Raw genomic sequence first — 26,620 nt, 5'->3', positions numbered from 1 at the left:
ACAACACCCCACTGTCATACCTAAATTTGATAGAGAGAAGTATTTTTGTGTTGTTCTAAAGCAAAAGAAGAGGCTCCTCACATTGGAGCCCACTTATCTCTTGTATTATTCATAAAATAATTCTCAAACCCTTTATTCTTTTTTTGCACCATAAATTACTAAACGCCTCTTTTGTGAGGGATGATTTCTTCATCTTAAGACATAACATTGTATGTATCTATGCATCTATGATAATGTATTGTTCTTCTATTATTGATAAAATATATGATCTTAATGTTTATTTATGGATTGATCACCTCTAAATGGATTTGCAATTTACGTTCTAAAACATAAGTGGAATAGGTAAAAGTTTTGAATCATATTCTCCCACTTATAAAATTAAATATGTTCAAATCAATTCTACATTTTAAAAATTATTTTCTTCTTAAGAATAATTTTAAGAAAATAATAAAAAATAAATATGAAATTGTATTATTTATTAAAAATATTGAATAAGTTTTACATTATTAATTAATTCAAAATTAATTTTGATAACTGCAGAACCAAACACATTTTTTAATTTAATAGACAAATATATAAAGAGAAAAATAAAACAGTCATCTTTAATGTGATGGGGGCAGAAAAAGTTGAAAAAGGTTCAATTGAAATTGCATGTTGTAAATGGATGCAAACACCAAGTGAAGTTTGGAAGCTAAAAATACAGTAATCAATAATCATCCCTAATAGGGTTTGGGGGTAGGTACAAGGAGGTATGGGCAAGGCTTGGGGGTAGGTACAAGGAGGTATGGGCAAGACTGGTATATCTGAAAACAACACCCCACTGCCATACCTAAATTTGATAGAGAGAAGTATTTTTGTGTTGTTCTAAAGCAAAAGAAGAGGCTCCTCACATTGGAGCCCACTTATCTCTTGTATTATTCATAAAATAATTCTCAAACCCTTTATTCTTTTTTTGCACCATAAATTACTAAACACCTCTTTTGCGAGGGATGATTTCTTCATCTTAAGACATAACCTTGTATGCATCTATACATCTATGATAATGTATTGTTCTTCTATTATTGATAAAATATATGATCTTAATGCTTATTTATGGATTGATCACCTCTAAATTGATTTGCAATTTACGTTCTAAAACATAAGTGGAATAGGTAAAAGTTTTGAATCATATTCTCCCACTTATAAAATAAATATGTTAAAATCAATTTTACATTTTAAAAATTATTTTCTTCTTAAGAATAATTTTAAGAAAATAATAAAAAATAAATATGAAATTGTATTATTTATTAAAAATATTGAATAAGTTTTACTTTATTAATTAACTCAAAATTAATTTTGATAACTACAGAACCAAACACATTTTTTAATTTAATAGACAAATATATAAAGAGAAAAATAAAACAGTCATCTTTAATGTGATGGGGGCAGAAAAAGTTGAAAAAGATTCAATTGAAATTGCATGTTGCAAATGGATGCAAACACCAAGTTTAGTTTGGAAGCTGAAAACACTAATCAATAATCATCCCTAATAGGGTTTGGGGGTAGGTACAAGGTGGTATGGCAAGGCTTGGGGGTAGGTATAAGGAGGTATGGGCAAGGCTGGTATATCTGAAAATAACACCCCACTGCCATACCTAAATTTGATAGAGAGAAGTATTTTTGTGTTGTTCTAAAGCAAAAGAAGAGGCTCCTCACATTGGAGCCCACTTATCTCTTGTATTATTCATAAAATAATTCTCAAACTCTTTATTCTTTTTTTGCACCATAAATTACTAAACGCCTCTTTTGCGAGGGATGATTTCTTCATCTTAAGACATAACCTTGTATGCATCTATGCATCTATGATAATGTATTGTTCTTCTATTATTGATAAAATATATTTATGGATTGATCACCTCTAAATTGATTTGCAATTTACGTTCTAAAACATAAGTAGAATAGGTAAAAGTTTTGAATCATATTCTCCCACTTATAAAATTAAATATGTTAAAATCAATGCTATATTTTAAAAATTATTTTCTTCTTAAGAATAATTTTAAGAAAATAGTAAAAAATAAATATGAAATTGTATTATTTATTAAAAATATTGAATAAGTTTTACATTATTAATTAATTCAAAATTAATTTTGATAACTAGAGAACCAAACACATTTTTTAATTTAATAGACAAATATATAAAGAGAAAAATAAAACAACCATCTTTAATGTGATGGGGGCAGAAAAAGTTGAAAAATGTTCAATTGAAATTGAATGTTGCAAATTGATGCAATACCAAGTGAAGGTTGAAAGCTGTAAACAGTAATCACGTGACTAATGAACTAAACCTTTGACTGAACATAAACTAGATGACATGTGAAGCCTACTTAATCTAATCCTTATAATTTTTAGACTACAATCCTAATTTTCAACAATGAAATTTCTTTTGAATCAAAGTTCTCAAAAAAAAAGGTCATTTGACAATACTTATTCAAATCCAATTACTATACCACACGCTCAATGCTTGTAAAGAGAGGAAATGTTTGCTTCCACACCTAAGAGGTATACCAATGTGTATTTGAATGGTATTTGTTAATAGAAAAAACTAAATATCCTAAGAGATTAAGAACTATGATAGTGTACACCAAATTCGAGATACTTAAGAACATAATACCAATGATAATATGGGTAATGTTAATTTGTGTCCTTGGGACACCAATTAAGAGATAAATATAGAAACAATATCTTGGAAATTGTGTATTGAATTTATTAGAAAGTTATAATTAATAATTTTATCTATTTTTTCAATACAAATTTTTTATTTGTGGGATTCTTAACATGTGTCATTGGGAGCATAAGTTAGCATTATCGTAATATTATATATGCAATAATAAATTATGACATAATTTGTATCAATAAAGATTATGAATTTAATGTAACCGCATGTTTACTAGTAAAACAAAACGCGCTTAAGCTGACATCATGGGATATTTTAACACATGATCCTTCTTCTCATCTTCTCTATTTAAACAAACATCTTCTCAACTATTAACAAGATACTCTCTTAATTAAAATGGCTTTAGAAACAAAAGAAGAAGAAGAGATAGTTGTGATGAACATGGATAATTTTCAAGAGATCCATGTTTCTAATCATCCCACTATACCACAACTCCAAAACCAGAAACATCAAAAGTTTCGAAGAAATGATTCTCTTGAGATTGAATCTCGCACAACCTCTCACGTCCATCACTCTAACGTATGCATGCTTTCTTCCATCTTTCATGGGATAATAATTTTGTATGATATTAATGAATAATGATTTTGCAGGGTTCATCCATGGCGATAATACTGCAACTGGCGTTTCAAAGTCTCGGAATAGTTTACGGAGACATCGGAACTTCTCCGTTGTATGTGTTTTCAAGCGTCTTATACATACATCGGAAAAGTATGAAGGACTATGTTTATCCATGGCGATAAATCACAAGAAATTAGTGATGAAGAAAGAGTCCAAGAGGCAATTGAAAAAGAGATTGAGACAATTGAGAAAGCATCAAGAGCTGGTGTTGTCCATTTGATCGGTGAAAATGAGGTGATTGCTAGTAAAGGAGCTGGTTTTGGAAAAAGAATTTTGATTGATTATGCCTACAATTTTTTGAAGAGAAACTTGAGACAGAGTGAAAAGTTATTTGACATTCCTCACAAACGTATGGTCAAAGTTGGAATGACTTATGAATTATAAGAGTAAATAAAACTACGTACGAATATCATGGGAAGAAAAAGAGTATCATAAAAATGAAATTTGATGTATTCTCTGTTAGTAATATTTAGATTTCATAGCAATTCTTATAATTATGGTTTAATGGATCAAGATATTATAATGTGATATTCAGTCAAACAACCAATGTGTTTTGTTGAAATAAGAATGTTTTGAACATATTAAAATCACTTCTCAATTTTGATCAAGAACTATGTTTTTCTTTTTTATCTTCAAATCAATTATGTAAATGATGTTCCTACTAACTATAACTATAGTTGTTATTGCCGAACTAGAACTTGTAATACATTGTCGGTTCAATCAATCAGCATTTTTTTAATCAATGACAATGAACTTCATGCAAACTATTTTTCAAAAGAAAAACTATCCAAACCATTTTCTTACTTAATAGGCCTCTTAATTTCATTCATTTTCACCTTTACCCCAAGTATGTAATTTTCCCTAATATTGCAAAAAAAGTTGACCTAAATTGCTTACAATTACGAAGGAAAGTTGGGTTTGTTTAACGATTTCTACTTGCAACAAGTTTGTACATCACGCTTCAATATTTAACTAAGGAGTCAAATAAGGCCTAGAAGTTTTTAAAGTAGGTAACATGATATTTTTCGTTTTTACTCAAGTCAAAGTAGAGTAGTTTCTTTTACTCTTTATATTTTTTATACACCTGGTCTATTGTAATCATGGTTTCTCATTTCTCATAATTAACAAATATAATTTTCTTTCTTTCTGATTATGTGAAGTATTATCATATCTTTTATCAAGTGTTATGGAAAACTTAATCATTGCATGATTTTTCATTTTCCCGTATTTTTTGTTATTGATTGTGTTAAATCTTTAATATGCTAAATGATATTCTTTAATTTTTCCTATACCCTCAGTTTTAATTAAATGTCATTTTTTCATTTGTCCAACTTTTTTTTTTAAATGGCAAATCCTTTTCAAGCGATCAAAGATATTAAAGACATAAAAGAACTTTGAAAATTTGTTGTCAATGTCCACCGTAAATGAAATGTTATATTTTATTCGCTAAATATATAAATGTGTGATAATTCTGAGTGATTAAGGATCGTTAGAGGCTTTAAGGTTGTTGTAAGATTAGATCTAGCTCACATGGGGTTAGAAACTCCTATATATTTATATTTATATGTTGTAGTTCTCCTTATGTTTATCACGATACTAATGTATATATAGTCCCTTGGACATTGACTCAAGTTTTTTCCTAGGATGTAGCAACCACTACTATAATGTGTGGTTGATTCCATGAAATCTTGAGAATGTAGTTAAATCTCACGACTTCCTATGTAACATTCGTTGATCAAATACACATTTTATGCACGATTGTGCGTTATGGACGGAGAAACTAAAGATTCAAGCTTCATATCCGGAAAAGGGGCGCCATATCCGAAAGAGGGGCGCTCAAACCAATAAAGGGGCGACTTGGGAAGAATGATGGGCGAAACACGTGTCTTTGTACCGCCCTGATGATACAACTACATAGTCCCTCAGGCATGAAGGCTCCTAGCGACCAAAGTATTTTAATCTCTAACTCATCATGACGCTTTCCACAAAAGTCCAATCAAATCTTTACTCTCATCTTTAGTTCTCGAGGCTTTAGATGAATCCTCTAGACTAGGTTTAGTTGAAACTTCTTTACTAGACTTAGTTGAGTCTCTCAAGTGAAACTTAGTTTATTCTTCCTGATGGAACTTGTAAACCCCGAAATTTGAGTAATTTATTTAATCAAATTATTTATATTTTTATTTAATTAATTAGTATGTGGTGTGTTTTTAATTAAATAGATATATTGAGTTGTATGTATATGTGGTGTATGGTGGAGTGTAGAGAGAGTTGTGGTAGATAGAATAATTAATTAATTGAAATAATTAGAATTAGTAATTATTTTTAATCAATTAATTAAAATAAATAAGAAAAGAGATTTTTGGGTGAAAAGTAAAAATTTAGAGAAAATAAGAGAAGTGGTGAATATTTTAAAAAGAGTCGGACCTCAGTGTAATTAACAAAAGAGTAAATTAGGTTTTTTGAGATAAAAAGAGTTAGTGAGATTTTTGAGGAGTCAATATGTAAATTTGGATTTTTGAGAGAAAATGAGGCTAGGGTTTGAAGAGGGAAGAACACCAATCATCAACCTCGACTAATTCATAATTTTTCCAAGGAATATGAGGTAAGGGGGAGAAATGACTTTCAATACAGGTGTTTAGCATAAAAGGATAGAGAAGAGAGATCATTACTCTCATTAGGGATTGTGTAAATTCTATTTTATTGTGTTGTTGTATGATTTTTGTGCTCTATTGAGTAATTTGTGTGCATTCTTGTATTTTTATTCGATACATATGTTGATGTCTTTGATAAGGCAAGGTTAAGGTGATAATCATGTTGATGTCTGTAGGTGTTTAATTGGCTGCATTGTATGGTAAAACACTAGCTGGATTCTAATGTCTTGACTGATGTCATGACATGCTGTGGAGGTGTTTGTTTGACTGCATTGTATGTTAGAATATCTAGCTGTACTCTGATGTCTTGGCTGATGTCATGACATACTTGAGTAGTATACTGCAGGATTAGCTAATACAGGATTTATTGAATGTCAAACTGGATGTTATGACATTCATCCCTGTCAGCAGATACTGAGGAATAGAACAGTTGGTGTTCTGTTAGAACTCAGTATTTATTTTCAGTTTGGTTATCAAGGAAATACCAGACCTGGCATAAGGCCTACTGTCGGAATGTCAAACTGGATGTTATGACATTCATCATTGACAGCATATACTGAACAATAGGCAGAGTAGTTTTCTGCTACACTTCAGTATGTATCTCAGTCTGTTCTTCAGGAGGATAACAGACCTGAGATAAGGCTAATTGTGTAAATGTAAAATTGGATGTCTTGACATTTATTAATGTACGCTGATACTGAGGTATGGACAGATTGGTCCTGTACAATTCAGCAAAATTTGTACTGTCTGTTTTCAGGAAAAACAGACTTAGCATATGGTCCTTGATTTGGATGTCAAACTGAATGTTGTGACATTCATTCTTGACAGCGTATGCTATATTGTAGGTTGTTTAGTTTTTCTGTTTCAGCATTTTTCTCAGGCTATTCTTCAGGGATTCAACAGCTGGGAGAAAATCTAGGAAACCAACAACCAAGCTACAATTAATGAACCTAACAAATAGCCTATTTGTTAGCAACCTAGATGTGGAATTTAGGGGAACTCGCGTGACCTTAATTTCAGGAAAATACAAGTACAATGCCCAAGTGCTGCAATATAAAAGGATGGCAATCCTTCATTCAAAACTAGGGTTTTTAGGCGTGAAGATTTAGTGTGTCCATCATACTTCACTGCTGTATTTTTGTGTGTCTTGTATTAGACGTATCTTGTAAGCCAAGCTATTATCACGTAGATGATTGCATTGGTATAGGGTGTTCATTGAGTTGTAAGTGTTGTGTCACTCTAAGCTTTTAAGCGCGAGTGCTGTGTGTCTTGATTAAAGTTGTTAAGCACAATCAAGAGTTGTTTGAAGTGTGACTTCACAAGTGTCTTTAATTCTTAATTAAAGGTTGTAATCACTGAGGTGATTGAGGGGGAGTGAGTAGGAACTCTGATCTTAGTGTAAGATTGAAATTGCATTGGGTAGGTATTAAGTGATAGAGTTAAACAGTTGGTTTAAGGTCTGAATTAATACTACTAATAGTGGATTTCCTCCCTGGCTTGGTAACCCCCAGACGTAGGTCATGTTGGACCGAACTGGGTAAACAATTACTTGTGTTATTTACTGCACTTACTTTTAAGTTCTGCATAATTCTTGTCTGCGCAGAATTGGATGTCATAACAACCCGTGTGACATCGAAGGTCTGTTAACTAGAATTTCAATTGGCATCAGAGCAGGCACCCTGCCTGTTAATTTCTGGGTGAGATCTAGGGAAGTTACTTTTTAGTACCATGGACAAGGATATAGGACACTCAAATATACCACCCATGCTGGATGGTTCTAACTATGATGACTGGAAGCCTCGTATGATAGCCTTCTTAAGGTCTCTAGATAGCAAAGTCTGGAGAGCTGTCAACAAAGGATGGGAACATCCAACGAAGACAGGTGAAGATGGAGTCAGTGTGCAGATTCCTGAAGAAGAGTGGGACAAGGAGCAAGAGGCATTAGCCCTTGGAAATTCTAAGGCCTTGAATGCATTGTTCAATGGAATCAGTAAGAACATCTTCAGACTGGTGCACCACTGTGAGATGGCTAAGGAAGTTTGGGATACCCTCAAGATAACTCATGAAGGTACCTCCAAGGTGAAGATGTCCAAACTTCAGATGCTGACCACCAAGTTTGAAAATCTGAGGATGAAAGAGGATGAGACTATTCATGACTTTCACATGAATATTCTTGAGATTGCTAACACCTCTGGTGGCTTAGGTGAGAAAATGGCTGAAGAGAAACTTGTAAGAAAGATTCTCAGATCATTACCTAAGAGATTTGCCATGAAGGTCACTGCAATAGAAGAGGCTCAAGATATCTGCAACATGAAGGTGGATGAGCTCATTGGTTCTCTCCAAACCTTTGAAATGGGCATGTGTGAGAATGTTGAAAAGAAGAACAAAAGTGTAGCTTTTGTATCAAATACTGAAGAGGAGTCAGAAGCAGGATATACTGGAGGTGATGAAAGCATATCAGAAGCCATAGCCATGCTTGGGAGACAGTTCAACAAGTTCGTGAAGAAGATTGATCAAAGAGGTAGACCAAATGTCAAGAACATCTCGTCTGACATCAGGAAAAGATCAACTTCTGAAGAAAAGTTCAACCAAGGCAAGGGAATCCAATGTCATGGATGTGAAGGCTATGGACACATTAGAGCTGGATGCCTTACTTACCTCAAGATGCAAAAGAAGGGGCTAGCTGTCACATGGTCTGAGGGAGATTCTGAAAGTGAATCTAAAGGAGAATCTGCTAAACATGTCACTGCACTAACGAGTGTTTATGCCACTGATGATGACTCAAGTGCAGATGAACTGACCTTTGATGAACTTGCAGCTAGGCATGGCAACGGGGTGGGTCGGGGACGGTTTTTACCTCTCCCAAACCCAAACCCGAATCCCCAGACAATCCCCGTTCCCCGTCCCAAACCCAAACGGGGATGGGGAATCAAAACCCAAACGGGTTCGGGTTGGGTTCGGGTATCCCCGCCCTGCCACCATTCATTTAGTAAAATCAATTTTTTAATAGAAATATTCATTTTTCCAAAATAAAATTACATTACAAATAATAAAATAAAACAATCTAAAAAAATTCCATACATACATCTCAAATATTTTAAATAATAAATTCAAATTAAAATATCAAAATATTGACCACATATTTAATATTTTAAATTATCAAAAATAAATAATAATGTACATAGTAAAATAAACGGGGCGGGTTCGGGGACGGGTTCGGGGTGGGTACTAGTGTCCCCATTACCCGACCCGTCCCCATATTTTAAAATCGGGGAAAACCCAAACCCAGTCAAATCTAAAAAAATTTCATACATACATCTCAAATATTTTAAATAATAAATTCAAATTAAAATATCAAAATATTGACCACATATTTAATATTTTAAATTATCAAAAATAAATAATAATGTACATAGTAAAATAAACGGGGCGGGTTCGGGGTGGGTACTAGTGTCCCCATTACCCGACCCGTCCCCATATTTTAAAATCGGGGAAAACCCAAACCCAAACCCAAACCCAGTCAAAGCGGGTTTTCCCCGTCAACTTCGGGGCGGGTTCGGGTCGGTACCCGCGGGTACGGGTTATATTGCCATGCCTACTTGCAGCAGCTTATAAGAAGCTATGTGTCACCAGTGCAGAAGTGCGTGTACAAGGAGAAAAGCAGAAGAAGCTCATCAAGGAGCTGGAAGATGAGAGACAGAATCATCTGACAGTCATAGAGGGTCTAAATGGTGAGATAACCTTGCTGACCTCCAAGCTGGATCAAATGACTAAATCCATCAGAATGTTGAATAAAGGAACTGACACCTTGGAAGAGATCTTAAAGGTGGGACAGAAGTCTGGAACCACATCTGGTTTAGGCTTTGTGAAAAAATCCTCAGCTGAACTCAAACGCCCAAAGGCTAAAGTTCAGAAATTCAAGCGGAGGTCACACCCAATGTCTCAACATCAGGGAACCAAGATGAATAATCATCAGAAAAGGAAATTCCAGAAATGGAGATGCCACCACTGTGGTAGGCTTGGCCATATAAAAGCCTTCTGCTACAGGCTTCATGGTTACCCTAACCAAGCCCCTCATGTCAGACCTAAGCATAAGACATATAGGCACCATGTCCCCATCAAGAAGCAACAATGGTATGCTAGGTTAGCTCACACAGCTCTAAGGGCATCTACTAGAGAAGACTGGTACTTTGATAGTGGCTGCTCAAGACATATGACTGGTATGGAGAATATATTGGTGGATATACAACCGCACACTACCAGTTATGTGACCTTTGGTGATGGTGCTAAAGGAAAAATAAAAGGTATGGGTAAGCTGGACTACTCTGGAGCCCCAGAACTGAATAATGTACTGTTAGTAAAAGGACTGACGGCCAACCTCATCAGCATAAGCCAGCTGTGTGATCAAGGATACTATGTTCAGTTCACTAAGGAGCTATGTGTTGTGACAAATGGAGATAATCAAGAAGTTATGAGAGGATCCAGATCCAAAGATAACTGTTATCTGTGGGAACCTAAGCTCTCAAACTTTTCCACAATGTGCTCCTCAGCCAAGGAAGAACAGGAGGTGAAGCTGTGGCATAGACGCCTTGGTCATCTACACTTAAGGGGAATGAAAAAGATCATATCCAAGGAAGCAGTTAGAGGAATCCCAAAGCTGCTTATTGATGAAGGAAGAGTCTGTGGAGAATGCCAGGGGGGCAAGCAAACCAAGATGTCACATCCGAAGCTGGGACATCCTACAACTTCCAGAGTTCTGGAACTGTTGCACATGGACTTAATGGGACCTATGCAGGTTGAAAGTCTGGGTGGAAAGAGATATGCATATGTGGTGGTTGATGACCATTCCAGATACACGTGGATAAGCTTCATCAGAGAGAAGTCAGATACATTTGATGTCTTCAAAGACCTGTGCATCAGACTTCAAAGGGAAAAGGACAGTTGTGTTGTTAGAATTAGGAGTGATCATGGTACGGAGTTCAAAAATTCCAAGTTTGATGAGTTCTGCTCGTCTGAAGGAATAAGTCATGAGTTCTCCTCTCCTATAACTCCTCAGCAGAATGGAATAGTTGAAAGGAAAAATAGAACTATTCAAGAATCTGTCAGAGCTATGATTCATGCAAAGAAGCTCCCTATGCACTTTTGGGCTGAAGCTATGAATACCGCTTACTATGTTCACAATAGAGTCACCTTGAGAAAAGGAACCTCCTCCACTCTGTATGAAATATGGAAAGGCAGAAAACCCACTGTGAAGTACTTTCATATCTTTGGAAGTAAATGCTACATTCTCACAGATCGTGAACAGAGAAGGAAAATGAATCCCAAAAGTGATGAGGGTATATTCCTAGGATACTCAACTAACAGCAGAGCGTACAGAGTGTTCAACTACATGACCAATGTGTAACACCTCAAATTTGCACCCTACCTTTTTGTACATACATTTTCATCATTAGGTCATTAACATAACATAGTCCACTGCATAACATTGCATTGTCCATTTGCCGAAGTGCAAGTTCAGTTGACAAATTAGGTCAAACTGGTCAGGAGATTAGTCAATCAAGCAAGCAAGTGCAATTTCCATTGAGACAAGGCCCTAGGGTTGGTCCAACATGTTCACATGACCTAGGGATCCTTTGGAAGTGTTTTGGTCAAGGATTGGATGCTCAGAAGTCATCAGTCAGTGTTCAGTCTATCAGAAACCCTAAAAAAGTCAACTATGGTCAACTGTAGTCAACTGTGCCTGATTTTATGGATTTCAAGGTGGGAGATGGTTTGAAAGGGTTCATTCATGTCCATATAAGCCTCATATAACATGTCAAAGGTCAAGATTGAAGAATTTGAAGTCAGACAAGAAATTTCCAAAAATAGAAAGTTGACCTATAATTGGAATTTGCCAAAAATGGAAAGTCTTGCTCCTCAAACTTACATCATGATACAAGCTTCAAATGAATTTTTGCCCAACATGAAAGTTGAATATCTTGTTCTTGCCTTTCCAAAAAGTCCAAGAACACTCAATTCCCATGTATGGTTGGCAAGTTATGATCAAATCATTCTCAAATATTTTTGAACTTCAAAGTGGCATATCTTCCAAACCATTTGGCCAAATTAGGTGGGGTTTTTTGCTACAAGTCATATATGATGCCCTCTTTCCAAATTTGTCATCACAATTCATCAAAAACTTACCAATCAAAATGGCATTTTTTAAGTGGTTTGAATTAATTCAAGTGAGGTGGAAAAATGAGTTTCCAAATTAACCATTTCCAACACCTCCTACCAATTGAAAATGTTCTGAAAACACATTTTGGACATGTTTGAGGCCCAATTCGCAGCTGTACACACACACCTTGCCACTTAAGTGAATTTCATCAAATTAGCAAAAACACCTTCATTTACAAAATTCCAATTACCATTTCATTTAATCATGATTAAGAATGCTAAACAGAGTATATATTGGATATTTTCACTCTGAAAACCCTGGCCACAACATTCTAAACAGATCAAAAACTCTTGTTCTCTCAAATTCTCATTTCTTCATTTTGAAACTTTTCCGAAAATTGCCAAAGAACACGAGCTAGCCTTGGTTGCTTCATCATTCACCATCACTTTGGAAGCATTTGTGAGCATTATTTCTCCACTGTAAGCAAGGAATCCTCAGCTGCTACTCAAGAGCATTTCCATGGCAGATCGTGTTTTGAGCTATTTCCAACACTGTTGAGCTAAAACTCGTGCTCCATTCATCATCTGGAACTTGAAGCTTCATCTGTTTCGAGCATTTGCAACCAAACAACAACTACATCACAACTGTTCTTCAAATCAAGTAAGAATTCGACCTTAACCATTCACTAAATCATGCTATGCTTTAGATAGGTCTTGCCATGTTGGTCATTCTGAAACTTAAATCGTGCAAAATGGTTGTTTATTGGGTGAGAAATTTGGTTTTAAAGTTTGATGTTCATTGTTGTTTTTGCATGATGCTTCCATATTAGCTCGATTCCATGAAATTGATTGTTAGAATGTTGATGAGTGTTGTTTGATGAGTCGAATGCCATGCTTATTGTTCATTTCTGGGCAAAAACTTTTTTCACGATTGTTGAAGGAGATGAAGATGACACTGTTACAAGAACCCTAATTGCCATTTCCAGAAAATTGTATTTTGGCTTTTGTCTGCATGCTTGTACTGTTTTATTGCCATGTAGCGTATCAACATGTGACACGCAGGATAAGTTGTACGCTGCGTTTCATTAACAAGTCCAAGTATTTTCAAAAATGCCACTGCCGTGCCACCTTGTCCCATTAAATCATTTTATTTTTTCAATAATTATTTCATTTTGATCCCAATCTTTGAAAAATCATATCACACTCATTTTTGATCCAAAATTCATGGGACTTTTTGCAAAATGCTCAGCATGATCTCTAGTTTTTTATAATATATTTTCCAGATTTTTTGCATGAGTGGATTTTAAAATGTGCTAGGGTTTGTCATATGTGTTCATTTTATGTATGCTATGCCAAATTGATTGTGAAATGATGATACATTATCCAATGCTTCCGAAATTGTTTGTGCTTAAACTAGACACATTCATGGTGATTTTGGTATAGAGTTTGTGAATTTATCATTGCTGGTTTGTGAGTTATGATTTTTTGAATTAGGGTGTGACAATTTGTGTCACACCATTGATGTCCAACTTCTTGATTTTTTTTACCTAGCCTAATGAACTCAATTTGGTCTGATTTTTTGCATGAACATACTTATGGAGGCGTAGTTCACATGTGATTTTTTATGGAATTTTTGATGGCATTTCCTAATTGTTTGGAATTTTCTCCCCTGCTTGACCAAAATGTTGACTTTTGTGACACATGATGCCATTTGTTTTGTGAAATTCTCATACATTATTGGACGGACATGAAATTTGACATGTGATTAGTAGACATCTTAAGGTTTATCATGGTGTTAGTCCCATTCAGTTATCATTTGCTATCACTGATTTATGATTTATTCTAGTTGGTGCATGTTTGGTTGACTTCTTTGAGCATGTTTGAACTTGCCTTGCCTTTATGATTTTCATTGACCAACTTCCCTTGATCCAAATGAGCTGAAATTTGATATGCTTACCATGCTATGGATTGTGATTGATCATGAATTATTTGATGATTTATTGAATTGTTTATGATTGGTTTTGAGTTGAGTCTTGCTGTTGACTTCTATGAGCTTCCATATGCCATGCTTTGACCTAATTTTCTCATGAAATGATGATGATGAATGATATGAGTATGGAACCAATTGAGTTTGTTTATTGATTGCTTGAACTTGATTTTGGACACTTGCCACTTGCTGTTTTGACTTTCTCATCCCCTTTTGACCCTAGGCTTGTCCTAGTGGTCCTGTTGCTCATGTTTGAGTTCATTTTTCAGGTTAAGAAGCAATTGCATCAAAGAGATTAATACAAGTTGATTAAGTTTGATGGTTTATCATGACCTAACTTGTTTTGTTTTGTAGGTTGCTTAGCTCACTTGCTTTGAGCTTGTGCTTTGTATATATGCTTGACTGTATTATCTGTTTGGTTTATGCTGTTTGTTCTGACTTTGTGTCTGATATACTAACTGTGCTTGACTGATTTTAGGTACTTTAGTTGCTTTTAGTTCCTTGTGAACTTTGCTTTGCTTTGCTTGATAAGCAATTTGCATTGAGGTATAACTTCCTAACTTCATGTAGTCTGGAAGACCTGGCCTGTTACTTGGCCAGGCAACTGTCTGAAGTCCTCCTTAAGAGGCAATGCTTGTGTGTGTTTACATTTGTCCCAAGCAGGAAAAGTCCTTTAAATAAGGCAATTGGTGGATATCAGAGATATGTAGTCTATCTCCCACTATTCTGTGAGTCTTCTCCTTGCTCCCATTACATGGTTGTAGCATTGAGATCCTAACCCAAGATCTATAGAGTCTAACTTGTGGAGAGAGTTCCTACTTTCTGAACTCCCACACCTTTTGATATTCAAATGCTCTCCCTGACCAGGGATAAGAGCAATGAGGCACACCCCTCATCTCCTTTCATCTGCTTCACCTTAGCCCCTCAATGGCAAGGTTAAGAGCTAACACTACCCAGTTCCAGAGGTTTGTTTGTTGAGGTTGATATGACCCCTCGACTAAAACCTAACCTTGTTTGAGCCCATTGCTTGCATATAGTGTGTGTTACTTGTGCTTGTGTGTTTGTTTGACTTGCTTCCTGTGCAAGTTAAGTTTAGTTAGGCTTGCTTCCTGTGCAAGTTAGGTGTGGCTTGCTTCCTGTGCAAGTCATGTTTAGGATAGGCTTGCTTCCTGTGCAAGTTAGCTAGAAACCTTAACTTAGGGATGATTTTGCATGATAACATCTAGGCTCGAGTCGTAGTCTCCCTAGTTGTGTCTCCCTCTATTATCTGGTTAAGCTAGTCCTTTTTCCCTTCGTAGGGGAACTACGTCGCCCTGATCCTCATACCAGATGAGGTACGTAGGCAGGAGATGAGCTGATCTCTCCGGGCGCCCTTTTTCTTTTTTTGTGTGTGTTTGGCAACTATTAGGCTCGAGCTCTAGTCTCCCTATTAGTTTGTCCTTTCAACCTTTTGTGTTCCTTTCGACGTCTCAGCGTCTCTTCTTGTTGGTGTGGCAGCTATTAGGCTCGAGCTCTAGTCTCCCTTTTAGTTTGTTTGTTCATCCTTTCCCCTCCGTAGGGGAACTACATCGCCCTGATCCTCGTTCCAGACGAGGTATGTAGGCAGGAGGTCGTGCGAGACCTCTCCGGGCACCTTTTTTTCTTTTTGTGTGTGTTTGTTTGACGATTGCTAGGCTCGAGTTCCCGACTCCTTAGCAATTTGTTGTCTGTTTGTTCTTGTTGTGTGCTTGGAAGCCGGTATAAGTCCATCGAGTGGCATCTGGGTTCCAGTGTGGGTTTTGTTTTGGTTCGGATGCTGATGTAAGCCCAATGATTGGCATTCGGGCTCCACGTTTGCTTGTGTTTGTTTGTGTGTGTGTGTCAGCCGAGCTACGAATGCTCTGATTCTCCTTCGTCCAAAGGAGATACGTATGCATAGGATGCGATATCCTAGCGAGCATGTGTCGTTTCCCCAGTCCGAACTACTTTGACTCTGATGTCTATGCCTGATAGACTAAGTAGGCCCAGGATGCGGTATCCTGTCGAGTCAGTTTCAGTCTGTTTCTTGTGCCTCCTTCCGCCAGTGTGTGTGTGTGTGTGGTGTTTTAGCAACCTTTTCTTTCTTTTAGAGCGTGGATCCCGTCGAGTACGACGGACGTGAGGGGTGCTAATACCTTCCCCTTGCGTAACCGACTCCCGTACCCTTTCTCTTTGGTCGCGAGACCATGTCTTTTCCAGGTTTACTCTGAGCGTTTCCTTTCCCTCTTTTGGGATAAATAACGCACGGTGGCGGCTCTGTTGTTCTTTGTTTTCCCTCCGGTTTTTCGCGTAATGCGACACAATGTCCTGATGGAATCCATAGATGTTATTGTGGATGATAAAGAGGAAGGAATCGATGTCATAGAGGATGTTGGAACATTCCTTGATACTACAACAGACATACCAGTCAAGTCTGAAGAAGTACAGGAGACTCCTTCTGAATGTGAGGTAGATGCACCCACCAAAATGTCATCTATCAGAATTCAGAAAGACCACCCTAAGGATCTTATCATAGGAGATCCCAATAGTGGTGTGACTACCCGATCAAGGGAAATTAGCTCAAATTCCTGTTTTGTATCCAAGGTTGAACCAAAAAATGTGAAAGAAGCCCTGACTGATGAATATTGGATCAATGCCATGCAAGATGAACTGGAGCAGTTTAAAAGGAATGAAGTATGGGAGCTAGTTCCACGACCTGAAGGGACTAACATCATTGGTACCAAGTGGATCTACAAAAACAAGTCTGATGAGAAAGGAGTAATTACTAGGAATAAAGCAAGACTAGTAGCTCAAGGATATACTCAAGTTGAAGGGGTTGATTTTGATGAGACGTTTGCACCCGTTGCTAGGCTTGAGTCCATCAGATTGTTATTGTTGGTGTAAGCCCTAAAGGCCAATACTTTTGGTACTTGTATCGAATTACTTATTAATAATAAAAGGCATTTTCTTTATTATGGTTGATTAATAAAGTCCCTGGAATAGATAGTCCGTTTAATGTATTAAGTGTGACTTAATCATGAGAACACATTAAACATAAGGACACTATTCTTAAAGTATCCGTAGTCGAGCTTTAATGTGAAGTGGGATAACATTAAAGCATTAAGACTATTATGTTTGTAGACTGATGATCACATCTCATGGATCATGGATAAAGAGTTATCAAGTCTTAAACATAGGTATGAATATTAGAAGTAATATTTATACCAGATTGACCCGCTATGAGAATACTATATAGAAAGTTATGCAAAGTGTCATAAGTTATTCTCATGGTGATAATAGTGTATACCACTCTTCGACCTGAAACCACTATGGATCCTAGATGTAGAGTTGAGTGCTTTATTGTTGATCCAACATTGTCCGTAACTGGATAACCATAAAGACAGTTAATGGGTACTCCACGAAGCATGCTGAGGGACATGAGTGTCCTAGATGGAATTTTCCAATCCTGCGTAACAGGATAAATGTCTATGGACCCAATATTGAACTGGACAAGGGTGACACGGTCTATAACTTGTGTTCAATATAGACATAAGGGCAAAGGGGTAATTATACACATAATTATTATCACAGGAGGTTTTGTCAGATCACATGACATTTTCATGACTTGGGTAGCAGTGATGTGTTGCTAGATACCGCTCACTGTTTATTATGTTAAATGTGTGATTTAATATAATTGTCAACGCCGCGAAAACCTATAGGGTCACACACAAAGGACGGATTGATGAGAGATAGAATAATTAAGGAACATCGTAAGGTACGGTGTACTTAAGTAGAATAAGAAATATGGTAAGGTACCAAATACTTAAGTGATTTTGGCATTTTATGAGATATGGGCCAAAATGCACTTAAGTGGACTTTTTGGCTTGAAGCCCACACAAGTGGTCCTATAAATAGAACCCCTTGGGTAGAAGCATTGTAACTCACTGAGACAGAAAACACAACTGAAGAGTTGGAATTTCCTATCTCTCTCTCAATCAAAGCCTTCATTCATAACAGCTAGCACTGCGATTGAAGGAATCCGTTCGTGTGGACTGAGTAGAGACGTTGTCATCATTCAACGTTCGTGATCGCCTCGTGGATCTGTATCAAAGGTTTTGATCATTATCAGAGATCTGCACCAAAGGTTCGAATCGCCACAAGAGGTAACGATTCTATCACTGATCATGCCCATTCGTAAGGATCACTAAATGGAGAATTTTTTTAAATTCCGCTGCGCCTTGGATGGCAATTCTCCTTCAGTGGTATCAGAGCCACTTACGAACCATGAATCTGATATTTGTTTCTGTTCTGTAATAATATGATTAAAGACAGAATGAATCAAAGGTTAAATTGAGATCGATCAAGTTACATATATGTGATATATGTAATCCTGATGCAAAATACATTATATATGATATAGTGTTCTCGTTTCGTTCATTCAAACCCTCAGTGATTGTTTTCCTTTGAGCGATTAATGGTCGTTTGCTTCTTGATCCGACATTAGTATGGTGAAGCAATGACGTGTTGATCAATCATACTGAATTAACAATCGAGATGTGTTTGACGGTCTGAAACTGGTGCATCAGGGTTAGTGACGGCACAAGGGTTGTGTTGTCAGAGAGTTATGCGATTGGGGTTTGACTGCACAAGAGTTGTGCGTTCTAAACACTTTTCCGAACAGTGTTAACCTGTTAACGTGTATGGTTAACCGGTTAACGAGAAACTGAATACATCCTTCTAAACATTTTTTGAACAGTGTTAACCGGTTAATGCATATGGTTAACCGGTTAACGGAATGCGAAATAAATTTTTTGAGATTTTCAAACAGTGTTAACCAGTTAACGCATTTGGTTAACCAGTTAACGCAAGGCGGAAAACAGTTTTCCAAGACATTTTCAAACAGTGTTAACCGGTTAACGCATATGGTTAACCGGTTAACGCAAGGCAGAAAAGAATTTTCTAAACGTTTTCAAACAGTGTTAACCGGTTAACGCATATGGTTAACCGGTTAACGCAAGAAAAAATTCACCCGTTCGGCTAGAAAAAGTGCTTTAAAGTATCAAGTGTTGATACGAAAAACGACGTCAATTTTAAATGAATTGTTCATTAAAATTTTCGAGCAGGGGCGCTGCCCCCTTGACCCCTGTCCGCTGAACGGTCAGCGGAACCACCGTCCGCTGACCGGGCAGCGGAACACCCATTCCCGCTGTCCGGGCAGCGGACCCCCGGCTAACTCTACGTAGTGTGATCGGTCGTCGAAATTTAATTTGATTTTAATTAATTAAAGGAATTAATAATAATAATAATAATAAAGTGTTTATTATTGTCTTGTGGTGATCGGTTATGGCCTTAGTTTTCCTTTATTCTGCTTTGGGTTTTTAAAATACGACCTGCGTGTCGTGCCTGTCTCTTAGTCTCTCAAATGTAACTTCTTTTCTCATCTCACTCCCTCGTATGTAAAACGAGTTTCTTTCATGTAATGTAATGATATGAAGAAAGCAAAGAAGTCAGTGCCAAAGGAGGACAACCTTGAAGATCTTGCTTGGAGAAGCTTAGATCGTTGTAGGTTAGCTTAGGTTCTCTCATTGGCTTGGGAGAACAATTGCGCTAGGGGCCATAACTGTTTCATTATGTATGTATGTATGTTGATGCATGTGAATGTATGTTGATGCATGTGAGAGACGGTTTATATGATAAACAAGCCGGTGAGATCAGAAAAATTGCAATTCCCTCAAATTAAATATTGAGTTTATGCTTTCCAAGTTTTAACACTCATCAAGACTAGTAATGGATAATGTAGGTTTCGCCTACGCGAGGTGCATGATCTATATATTAGTAAGGTGCGATGGGATAATTGTAATATCCAACTGTTAAAACAATGGGTCAAACTTAACTAAACAAATTATGAGAATATTATATATGTTTGCTTTCCAAGTTTTAGCACTCATCAAGACTGGTATCGAATAATGTAGGTTTCGCCTACGCGAGGTGCATGTTTTGTATTAGTTAAGGTGCGATGGGATAATTGTAATATCCAACTGCTAAAACGATGAGTCAAACTTGATTATAATTTTCTTATATATGTTTAGAAGCAAGAGTTGGGAATAATCCATATGATGGATTGGAATAAGGAGTTATTCACCCAATTGAAATTTTCGAGAGTTGTATGAGATACAATTGGAAGGAGTTCCTACCTAAATAACCTAGTTTTGTGTAATCCGCCTACGCGGACTTAGAACGAAGTGAAATATGGATCTCGACCCACTAGAAAATCTTCCAACGGGATTTTCCGAATCAGATGATGAGGGTCATTTGTTTTGAGTAAAATAGTGGGAGCATATTTAATTAAAGGCCTAATTGAATATGTCAATGATACTTATATTTTCATTAATCCTTATGTAGATTACCATGACAACAAACACCTCTAACAACATCTTGAGATCAATCCTTGATAAGGAAAAATTGTCTGGGACAAATTTTCTGGATTGGCACCGAAACCTGAGGATTGTCCTCAAACATGATAAAAAGATGTATGTCTTGGAGACACATATTCCTGAAGAGGAACCTCCTAGTTCTGCACCTAAGGCAGAAAGAGATGCTTATAAGAAGCATGTTGATGATGCCAATGAAACTGCTTGTCTCATGCTGGCTACCATGAACTCAGAATTGCAAAAGCAACATGAGAACATGTCAGTATTCGATATGATCGAACACCTGAAGTTGCTCTATCAAGAGCAAGCAAGGCATGAGAGATTTGAAGTTTCAAAAGCCCTTTTTCAAAGCAAGTTAGCTGAGGGAGCCCCTGTAGGTCCCCATGTACTCAAGATGATTGGGTATGTGGAAAACCTTGAGAGATTGGGTTTTCCCCTCGAAAAGGAACTTGCAACTGATTTGATCTTGCAATCGTTGCCAGATAGTTTCAGTCAATTTGTCCTAAATTTCAATATGATTGATATGGACAAATCTCTTCCTGAACTGCTCGCCATGTTAAGAACTGCCGAGCAGAATCTGAAGTCAAAAGGGAAGTCCATTCTGATGATCGGAAATGGAAAGAGACAGAATAAAAGGCCCACTAAGCAGAGTGATAAGGGGAAGGGGAAGGAAGTTGCCAATCCCAAACCCACTGCTGCTTTGAAGCCTAGTGGAGGCATAGCAAAAGAAGGCACCTGCTTCCATTGCGGTAAGACCGGACACTGGAAGAGGAACTGCCCAAAGTACCTGGAAGATAAGAAGAATGGAGTAGAGACTTCAACTTCAGGTATTTTTGTTATTAATTTATCTACTTCTGCATCATTGGTATTAGATACTGGATGCAGTTCTCACATTTGTACAAATGTGCAGGAACTAAAAAGGAGTAGAGATTTGGCAAAAGGTGAAGTCGACCTACGAGTTGGCTATGGAGCAAAGGTTGCTGCTTTAGCTGTAGGAACTTTTGTATTGACTTTACCTAGTGGTTTAATAATTCAGTTAGAGAACTGTTATTATGTACCTGCAATTAGCAGGAATATTATTTCCATTGCTTGTTTGGACAAGTTTGGTTTTTCATTTATAATAAAGAACAATTGTTGCTCAATTTATTTGAATGATATATTCTATGCTACTGCACAAATGAACAATGGACGATATGTCCTTGATCTTGAAATGCCTATTAATAACATTAATACAAAAGGGTGAAACCTAACGAGTTAAAACCAACTAGGTAAGAATATTAAAACTCTTCGATCAGATCGAAGTGATGAGTATTTAATTCTAGAGTTTGATGACCATCTGAAAGAGTGTGGGATCCTATCCCAACTTACTCCTCCTGGAACATCCCAATGGAAGGGTGTATCTGAGAGAAGAAATCGAACCCTGTTGGACATGGTCTGATCCATGATGAGTCACACCAATCTTCCAAACTCCTTTTGAGGACATACACCATTGACATCAGCTTACACACTTAACCGTGTTCCATCCAAAAGGTTGAAAAGACACCATATGAGATATGGAGTGGTAAGAGACCACATATGTCTTACATGAAGATTTGGGGTTGCGAAGTTTATGTGAAACGACAAATTTCAACTAAGCTTGAGCCCAAATCTGACAAATGCTTATTTATGGGGTATCCTAAAGAAACAAGAGGATATTATTTCTACAATCCTTCTGAGGGCAAAGTGTTTGTCGCTCGAACTTGAGTTTTCCTAGAAAGGGATTTCATTTCCAAAGGAATCAGTGGGAGCAAAGTAGAGCTTGAAGAAATTCAAGAATCACAAAGCATCGATACACCTATGGAGGAATTAGAGCAGGAAACACAAGTAGTTGTGTAAGAGCAACCTGCTCAAGTAGAACAAGACCAGCGTATGTCAGGCAGGATACGTCACCTACCTGAGATATATGGATATCTGATCTAGGTGATGTATTACTCATGGATCAAGATGAGCCTGTGACCTACTCATGGAATCTTCGCTTTGATGAAACAGTAAAACTGTATGGATTCATCAAGAACGGAGATGAGCCTTGTGTCTACAAGAAGGTTAGTGGGAGCATGATCGTATTCCTGGTATTATATGTAGATGACATATTACTCATTGGAATCGATATCCCTACCCTGCAACAAGTAAAGTCTTGGTTGGGGAAATGCTTTTCTATGAAGGACCTGGGTGAAGCAGCCTATCAGAATCTATAGAGATAGATCATGAAATGCTTGGCCTAAGTCAGAGTACATAGACAAAGTGCTGAGACGCTTTAATATGAATGATTCCAATCTGGTTATGTGTTTTGCTTAAATGGTGGCACTGTGAGCTTGAAAAGTTCAACGCAAGATGCAGTTGCTGATTCTACAACTGAGGCCGAGTATATTGCTGCCTTAAGTGCAGCAAAGGAAGCTGTTTGGATCAATAAACTTGGCATAGTCCCTAGCATTGTGGATCCCATTGGTCTCTATTATGATAACAATGGTGTTATCGCACAAGCTAAGGAGCCTAGATCTCACCAACGATCCAAACACATACTTAGACGTTGTGCGAAAATATGTAAAGTACCTACACTTGACAATATAGTTGACCCACTGACAAAGCCTCTTGCGCAGCAGAAGCATGATGGCCATACTAGATCAATGGGCATACGGGGTATGCCTGATTGGCTCTAGTGCTAGTGGGAGATTGTTGGTGTAAGCCCTAGAGGTCAATACTTTTGGTACTTGTATCGAATTATTTATTAATAATAAAAGGCATTTTCTTTATTATGGTTGATTAATAAAGTCCCTGGAATAGATAATCCGTTTAATGTATTAAGTGTGACTTAATCATGAGAACACATTAAATATAAGGACACTATTCTTAAAGCATCCGTAGTCGAGCTTTAATGTGAAGTGGGATAACATTAAAGCATTAAGACTATTATGTTTGTAGACTGATGATCACATCTCATGGATCATGGATAAAGAGTTATCAAGTCTTAAACATAGGTATGAATATTAGGAGTAATATTTATACCGGATTGACCCGCTATGAGAATACTATATAGAAAGTTATGCAAAGTGTCATAAGTTATTCTCATGGTGATAATAATGTATACCACTCTTCGACCTGAAACCACTATGGATCCTAGATGTAGAGTCGAGTGCTTTATTGTTGATCCAACGTTGTCTGTAACTGGATAACCATAAAGACAGTTGATGGGTACTCCACGAAGCATGCTGAGGGACATGAGTGTGCTAGATGGAATTTGCCAATCCTGCGTAACAGGATAAATGTCTATGGGCCCAATATTGAACTGGACAAGGGTGACACGGTCTATACCTTGTGTTCAATATAGACATAAGGGCAAAGGGGTAATTATACACATAATTATTATCACAGGAGGTTTTGTCAGATCACATGAAATTTTCGTGACTTGGGTAGTGTAACACCTCAAATTTTGCCCTCCTCTCTTGGGACTAGCTTAACATATTGCATATCATTTGTAGGTCTTTAGGCATTGCATATTGCATATCATGTGGTTACATTGTGCAAGTCATTCTCCCAAGTCTTGATCAGAAGATATGAGGTCATGTGCAAGCTAGGGTTTCATTGGACTGGTCATTAATCATCTGAGGATGTGGAGGTCCAAATTAGGGTTTCATGATTCTCAAAGGATATTGGTCTTCATCTTGTTTGGAATGATACATCATCATCATGGTTTGTCATCATCAAGTGTTGGAGCACATTCCTTGAGATTAGGGTTTTGACCACTGGTCAACCCTAATCAATTGCATTGGGCCAATCAGGGCATGGCAAGGAGATGAGGTCTATAGTGGATATGGGGATCATCATATGATTGTATGGAGCATATTGAGGCTAGGGGTTCATCCTTGAGCAATTTCATCAGAAGTTTGGAGCTCAGATTGATCAATGCATTGCAAATTCATCTATCAGTTGAAAAAGTCAACTATGGTCAATTGTGCATGATTTAATGGATTTGGAGGTGGAAATGAGTTGGATACACTTCATTCATGTTGAAACAAGTGTTAGTTGACATGTCAAAGCTCAAGAATGGAGAAAATAAAGTCAGGACAGAAATTGCCAAAAATAGAAAGTGACTTGTAATGGAAGTTTCCAAAAATGGAAAGTTTTTGACCTTAAAATTACATGTCCAAGGAAGCTTCAAATGAAACATTGTTCAACATGAAAGTTGTAGATCTTGTTCTCACCTTTCCAAAAAGTCCAAGAACTTGAAAATCCCATGTATGGTTGGCAAGTTATGGTCCATTTAATTTCAAAAATGACCCATAATCAAAGTGGCATAACTTCCACATGGAGTGTCCAAATTGAGTGATCTTTTTATGTGCAAACTCCATTTGACATGTACTTTCATGGTGCATAATTGGAATTCATCAAAAATGGTCAATGCAAAAAGTCATTTTTCAAGTGTACAGTTAAAAATCCAGGGGCAAAATGGTCCAAGTTGAGAAATAATGAGAATTTTGGCATGGGAGTTTTTGCAACACCTCACAAATGCAAATTAGAGATGGTTTCAACTGTCATAAACTTTCAAAGTCCCATATTTGGTTAAGTCATTTTGGAGTTGTACTTGAAAATACACAATTTGGCATAGCATAGTGAAAATGAAAATCACAAGGCCAATTGATGTGGGACCAATGCCAACACATCACAACTGATAATTGGAGAGTGTGTGAGCTGTCATACAGCTGTCATGGGCCCTAGGGTGAAATGTCCATTTTGCCCTTGCTTTGTAAATTTCACATTATGCTAATCAAGTCATTTTGGTTAATTTGATGATTAGAGAGTGATTAAGTGGAAGTATATAGCATTAATCATAACTGAATTTGGATCATATCACAAATCTCAAGAACTTCCAACTACTTTTCCCTCCAAATTTCAAAACTCATCAAGAAGCTTCAAGAACAAAATTCATTGAAACTTCCTCAAATCTCCACCATTTGGCACGATTTTTGTTTGGTTGATCTTCTACAAGCATAGGCTACAACTGTTTTGGTGATTTGAAGCAAGAAGATATTGGATTCGTGACTGTTCATCTTTGGTTCATCAATGGCAATTTGCAATTTCTTCCAATAGAAGCAACCTTGAGCTAATCTATCTTTTGCATTCACCTTCCCTATCATCAAGCTTGGACTGTTTTGAGGATTTGCGCGCAAAGGCTTCCAAATTCACCACTGCCATTGCAAGGTACATAAAATTTGAATCTCCTCATTTCCTTAACTATGATAGGGCTTTTGTAGTGTGTTCAACGTAGAGTAGCATGATGCTCGTGGTTTGGATTATGATGAACTGTGGAACGAGATATCTTGATTTTAAGATTTGATGTCAAAACTTAAATCGCTCGATCCGGATTGTACAGTTAGAATTAGGTTGATTAGGTTACATATTTGAAATCCTGGCACTTAGACCTTTCCATTGGTTATTCATTTGCCAATTTTGGTGAAGATTTGGTGTTCTTGAGTTTTGGACATGGAGGCGCGAAGAACAGCGTTGAAGGCGACGAAATTCTGGAGAAAAGTCGTGTTTGATCCACTGAAACGCAATGCCAATTTCAAATTCTGTTTGGCGCCGGTTTGGACCAATCAGACGCGGCCAACGCATTAATGAGTTTGGTCCTTGGAAGCGTAATAACGATAATGCCACTGCAGTAACTTAAAATCCATTTAATTAATTAAAACACTTAATAATTATTTCAAAAACTAACAAAACTTTAAAAAATCATAGAAAATTCATTTTAAGTCCAAAATTAGTGAGGTTTTTTTGATAGATCCCAAATTCTCTCTAGTTTTTTATAGGCATGATACCATAAGTTGTGCATGGAGAAATGTTGACCTGGCCTATTGATCTTTGACTTGTGTACATTTTTTGTATGTTTTGCCATTTTTAACATGAAATGCTCATACATTTAAAGAAATGATTGAAATTTTTTATGCTCATTCTGGACATGTTGATGGTGATTTCCATGTAAAGTTTGTGATTTTTGGATACTTGATGATTGAGATATGATTTTTTGAATCTA

General features: G+C 36.9%; 1 protein-coding gene across 1 annotated transcript; it reads left to right on the top strand.

The window, feature by feature from the left end:
- Positions 1-3,017: 3,017 nt before the first annotated feature.
- On the top strand, positions 3,018-3,458 carry LOC127128930 (potassium transporter 1). Its single transcript, XM_051058282.1, has 2 exons — positions 3,018-3,232; positions 3,304-3,458. The coding sequence occupies exons 1-2, from the start codon at positions 3,050-3,052 to the stop codon at positions 3,451-3,453; spliced, it is 333 nt and encodes a 110-aa protein (XP_050914239.1). The 5' UTR covers positions 3,018-3,049; the 3' UTR covers positions 3,454-3,458.
- The last annotated feature ends 23,162 nt before the right edge of the window (positions 3,459-26,620 follow it).

This window comes from Lathyrus oleraceus, chromosome 3 (assembly GCF_024323335.1).
Source record: "Lathyrus oleraceus cultivar Zhongwan6 chromosome 3, CAAS_Psat_ZW6_1.0, whole genome shotgun sequence".
Taxonomy (NCBI): domain Eukaryota; kingdom Viridiplantae; phylum Streptophyta; class Magnoliopsida; order Fabales; family Fabaceae; genus Lathyrus; species Lathyrus oleraceus.
This window is presented reverse-complemented; position numbering and strand designations above follow the sequence as displayed.

Bases quoted from the DNA above. Each gene is read 5' to 3' on its own strand.
- LOC127128930 (XM_051058282.1), top strand. From the start codon at position 3,050: ATGGCTTTAGAAACAAAAGAAGAAGAAGAGATAGTTGTGATGAACATG. The intron at 3,233-3,303 runs GTATGCATGCTT...ATGATTTTGCAG, and splicing joins CTCACGTCCATCACTCTAAC to GGTTCATCCATGGCGATAAT.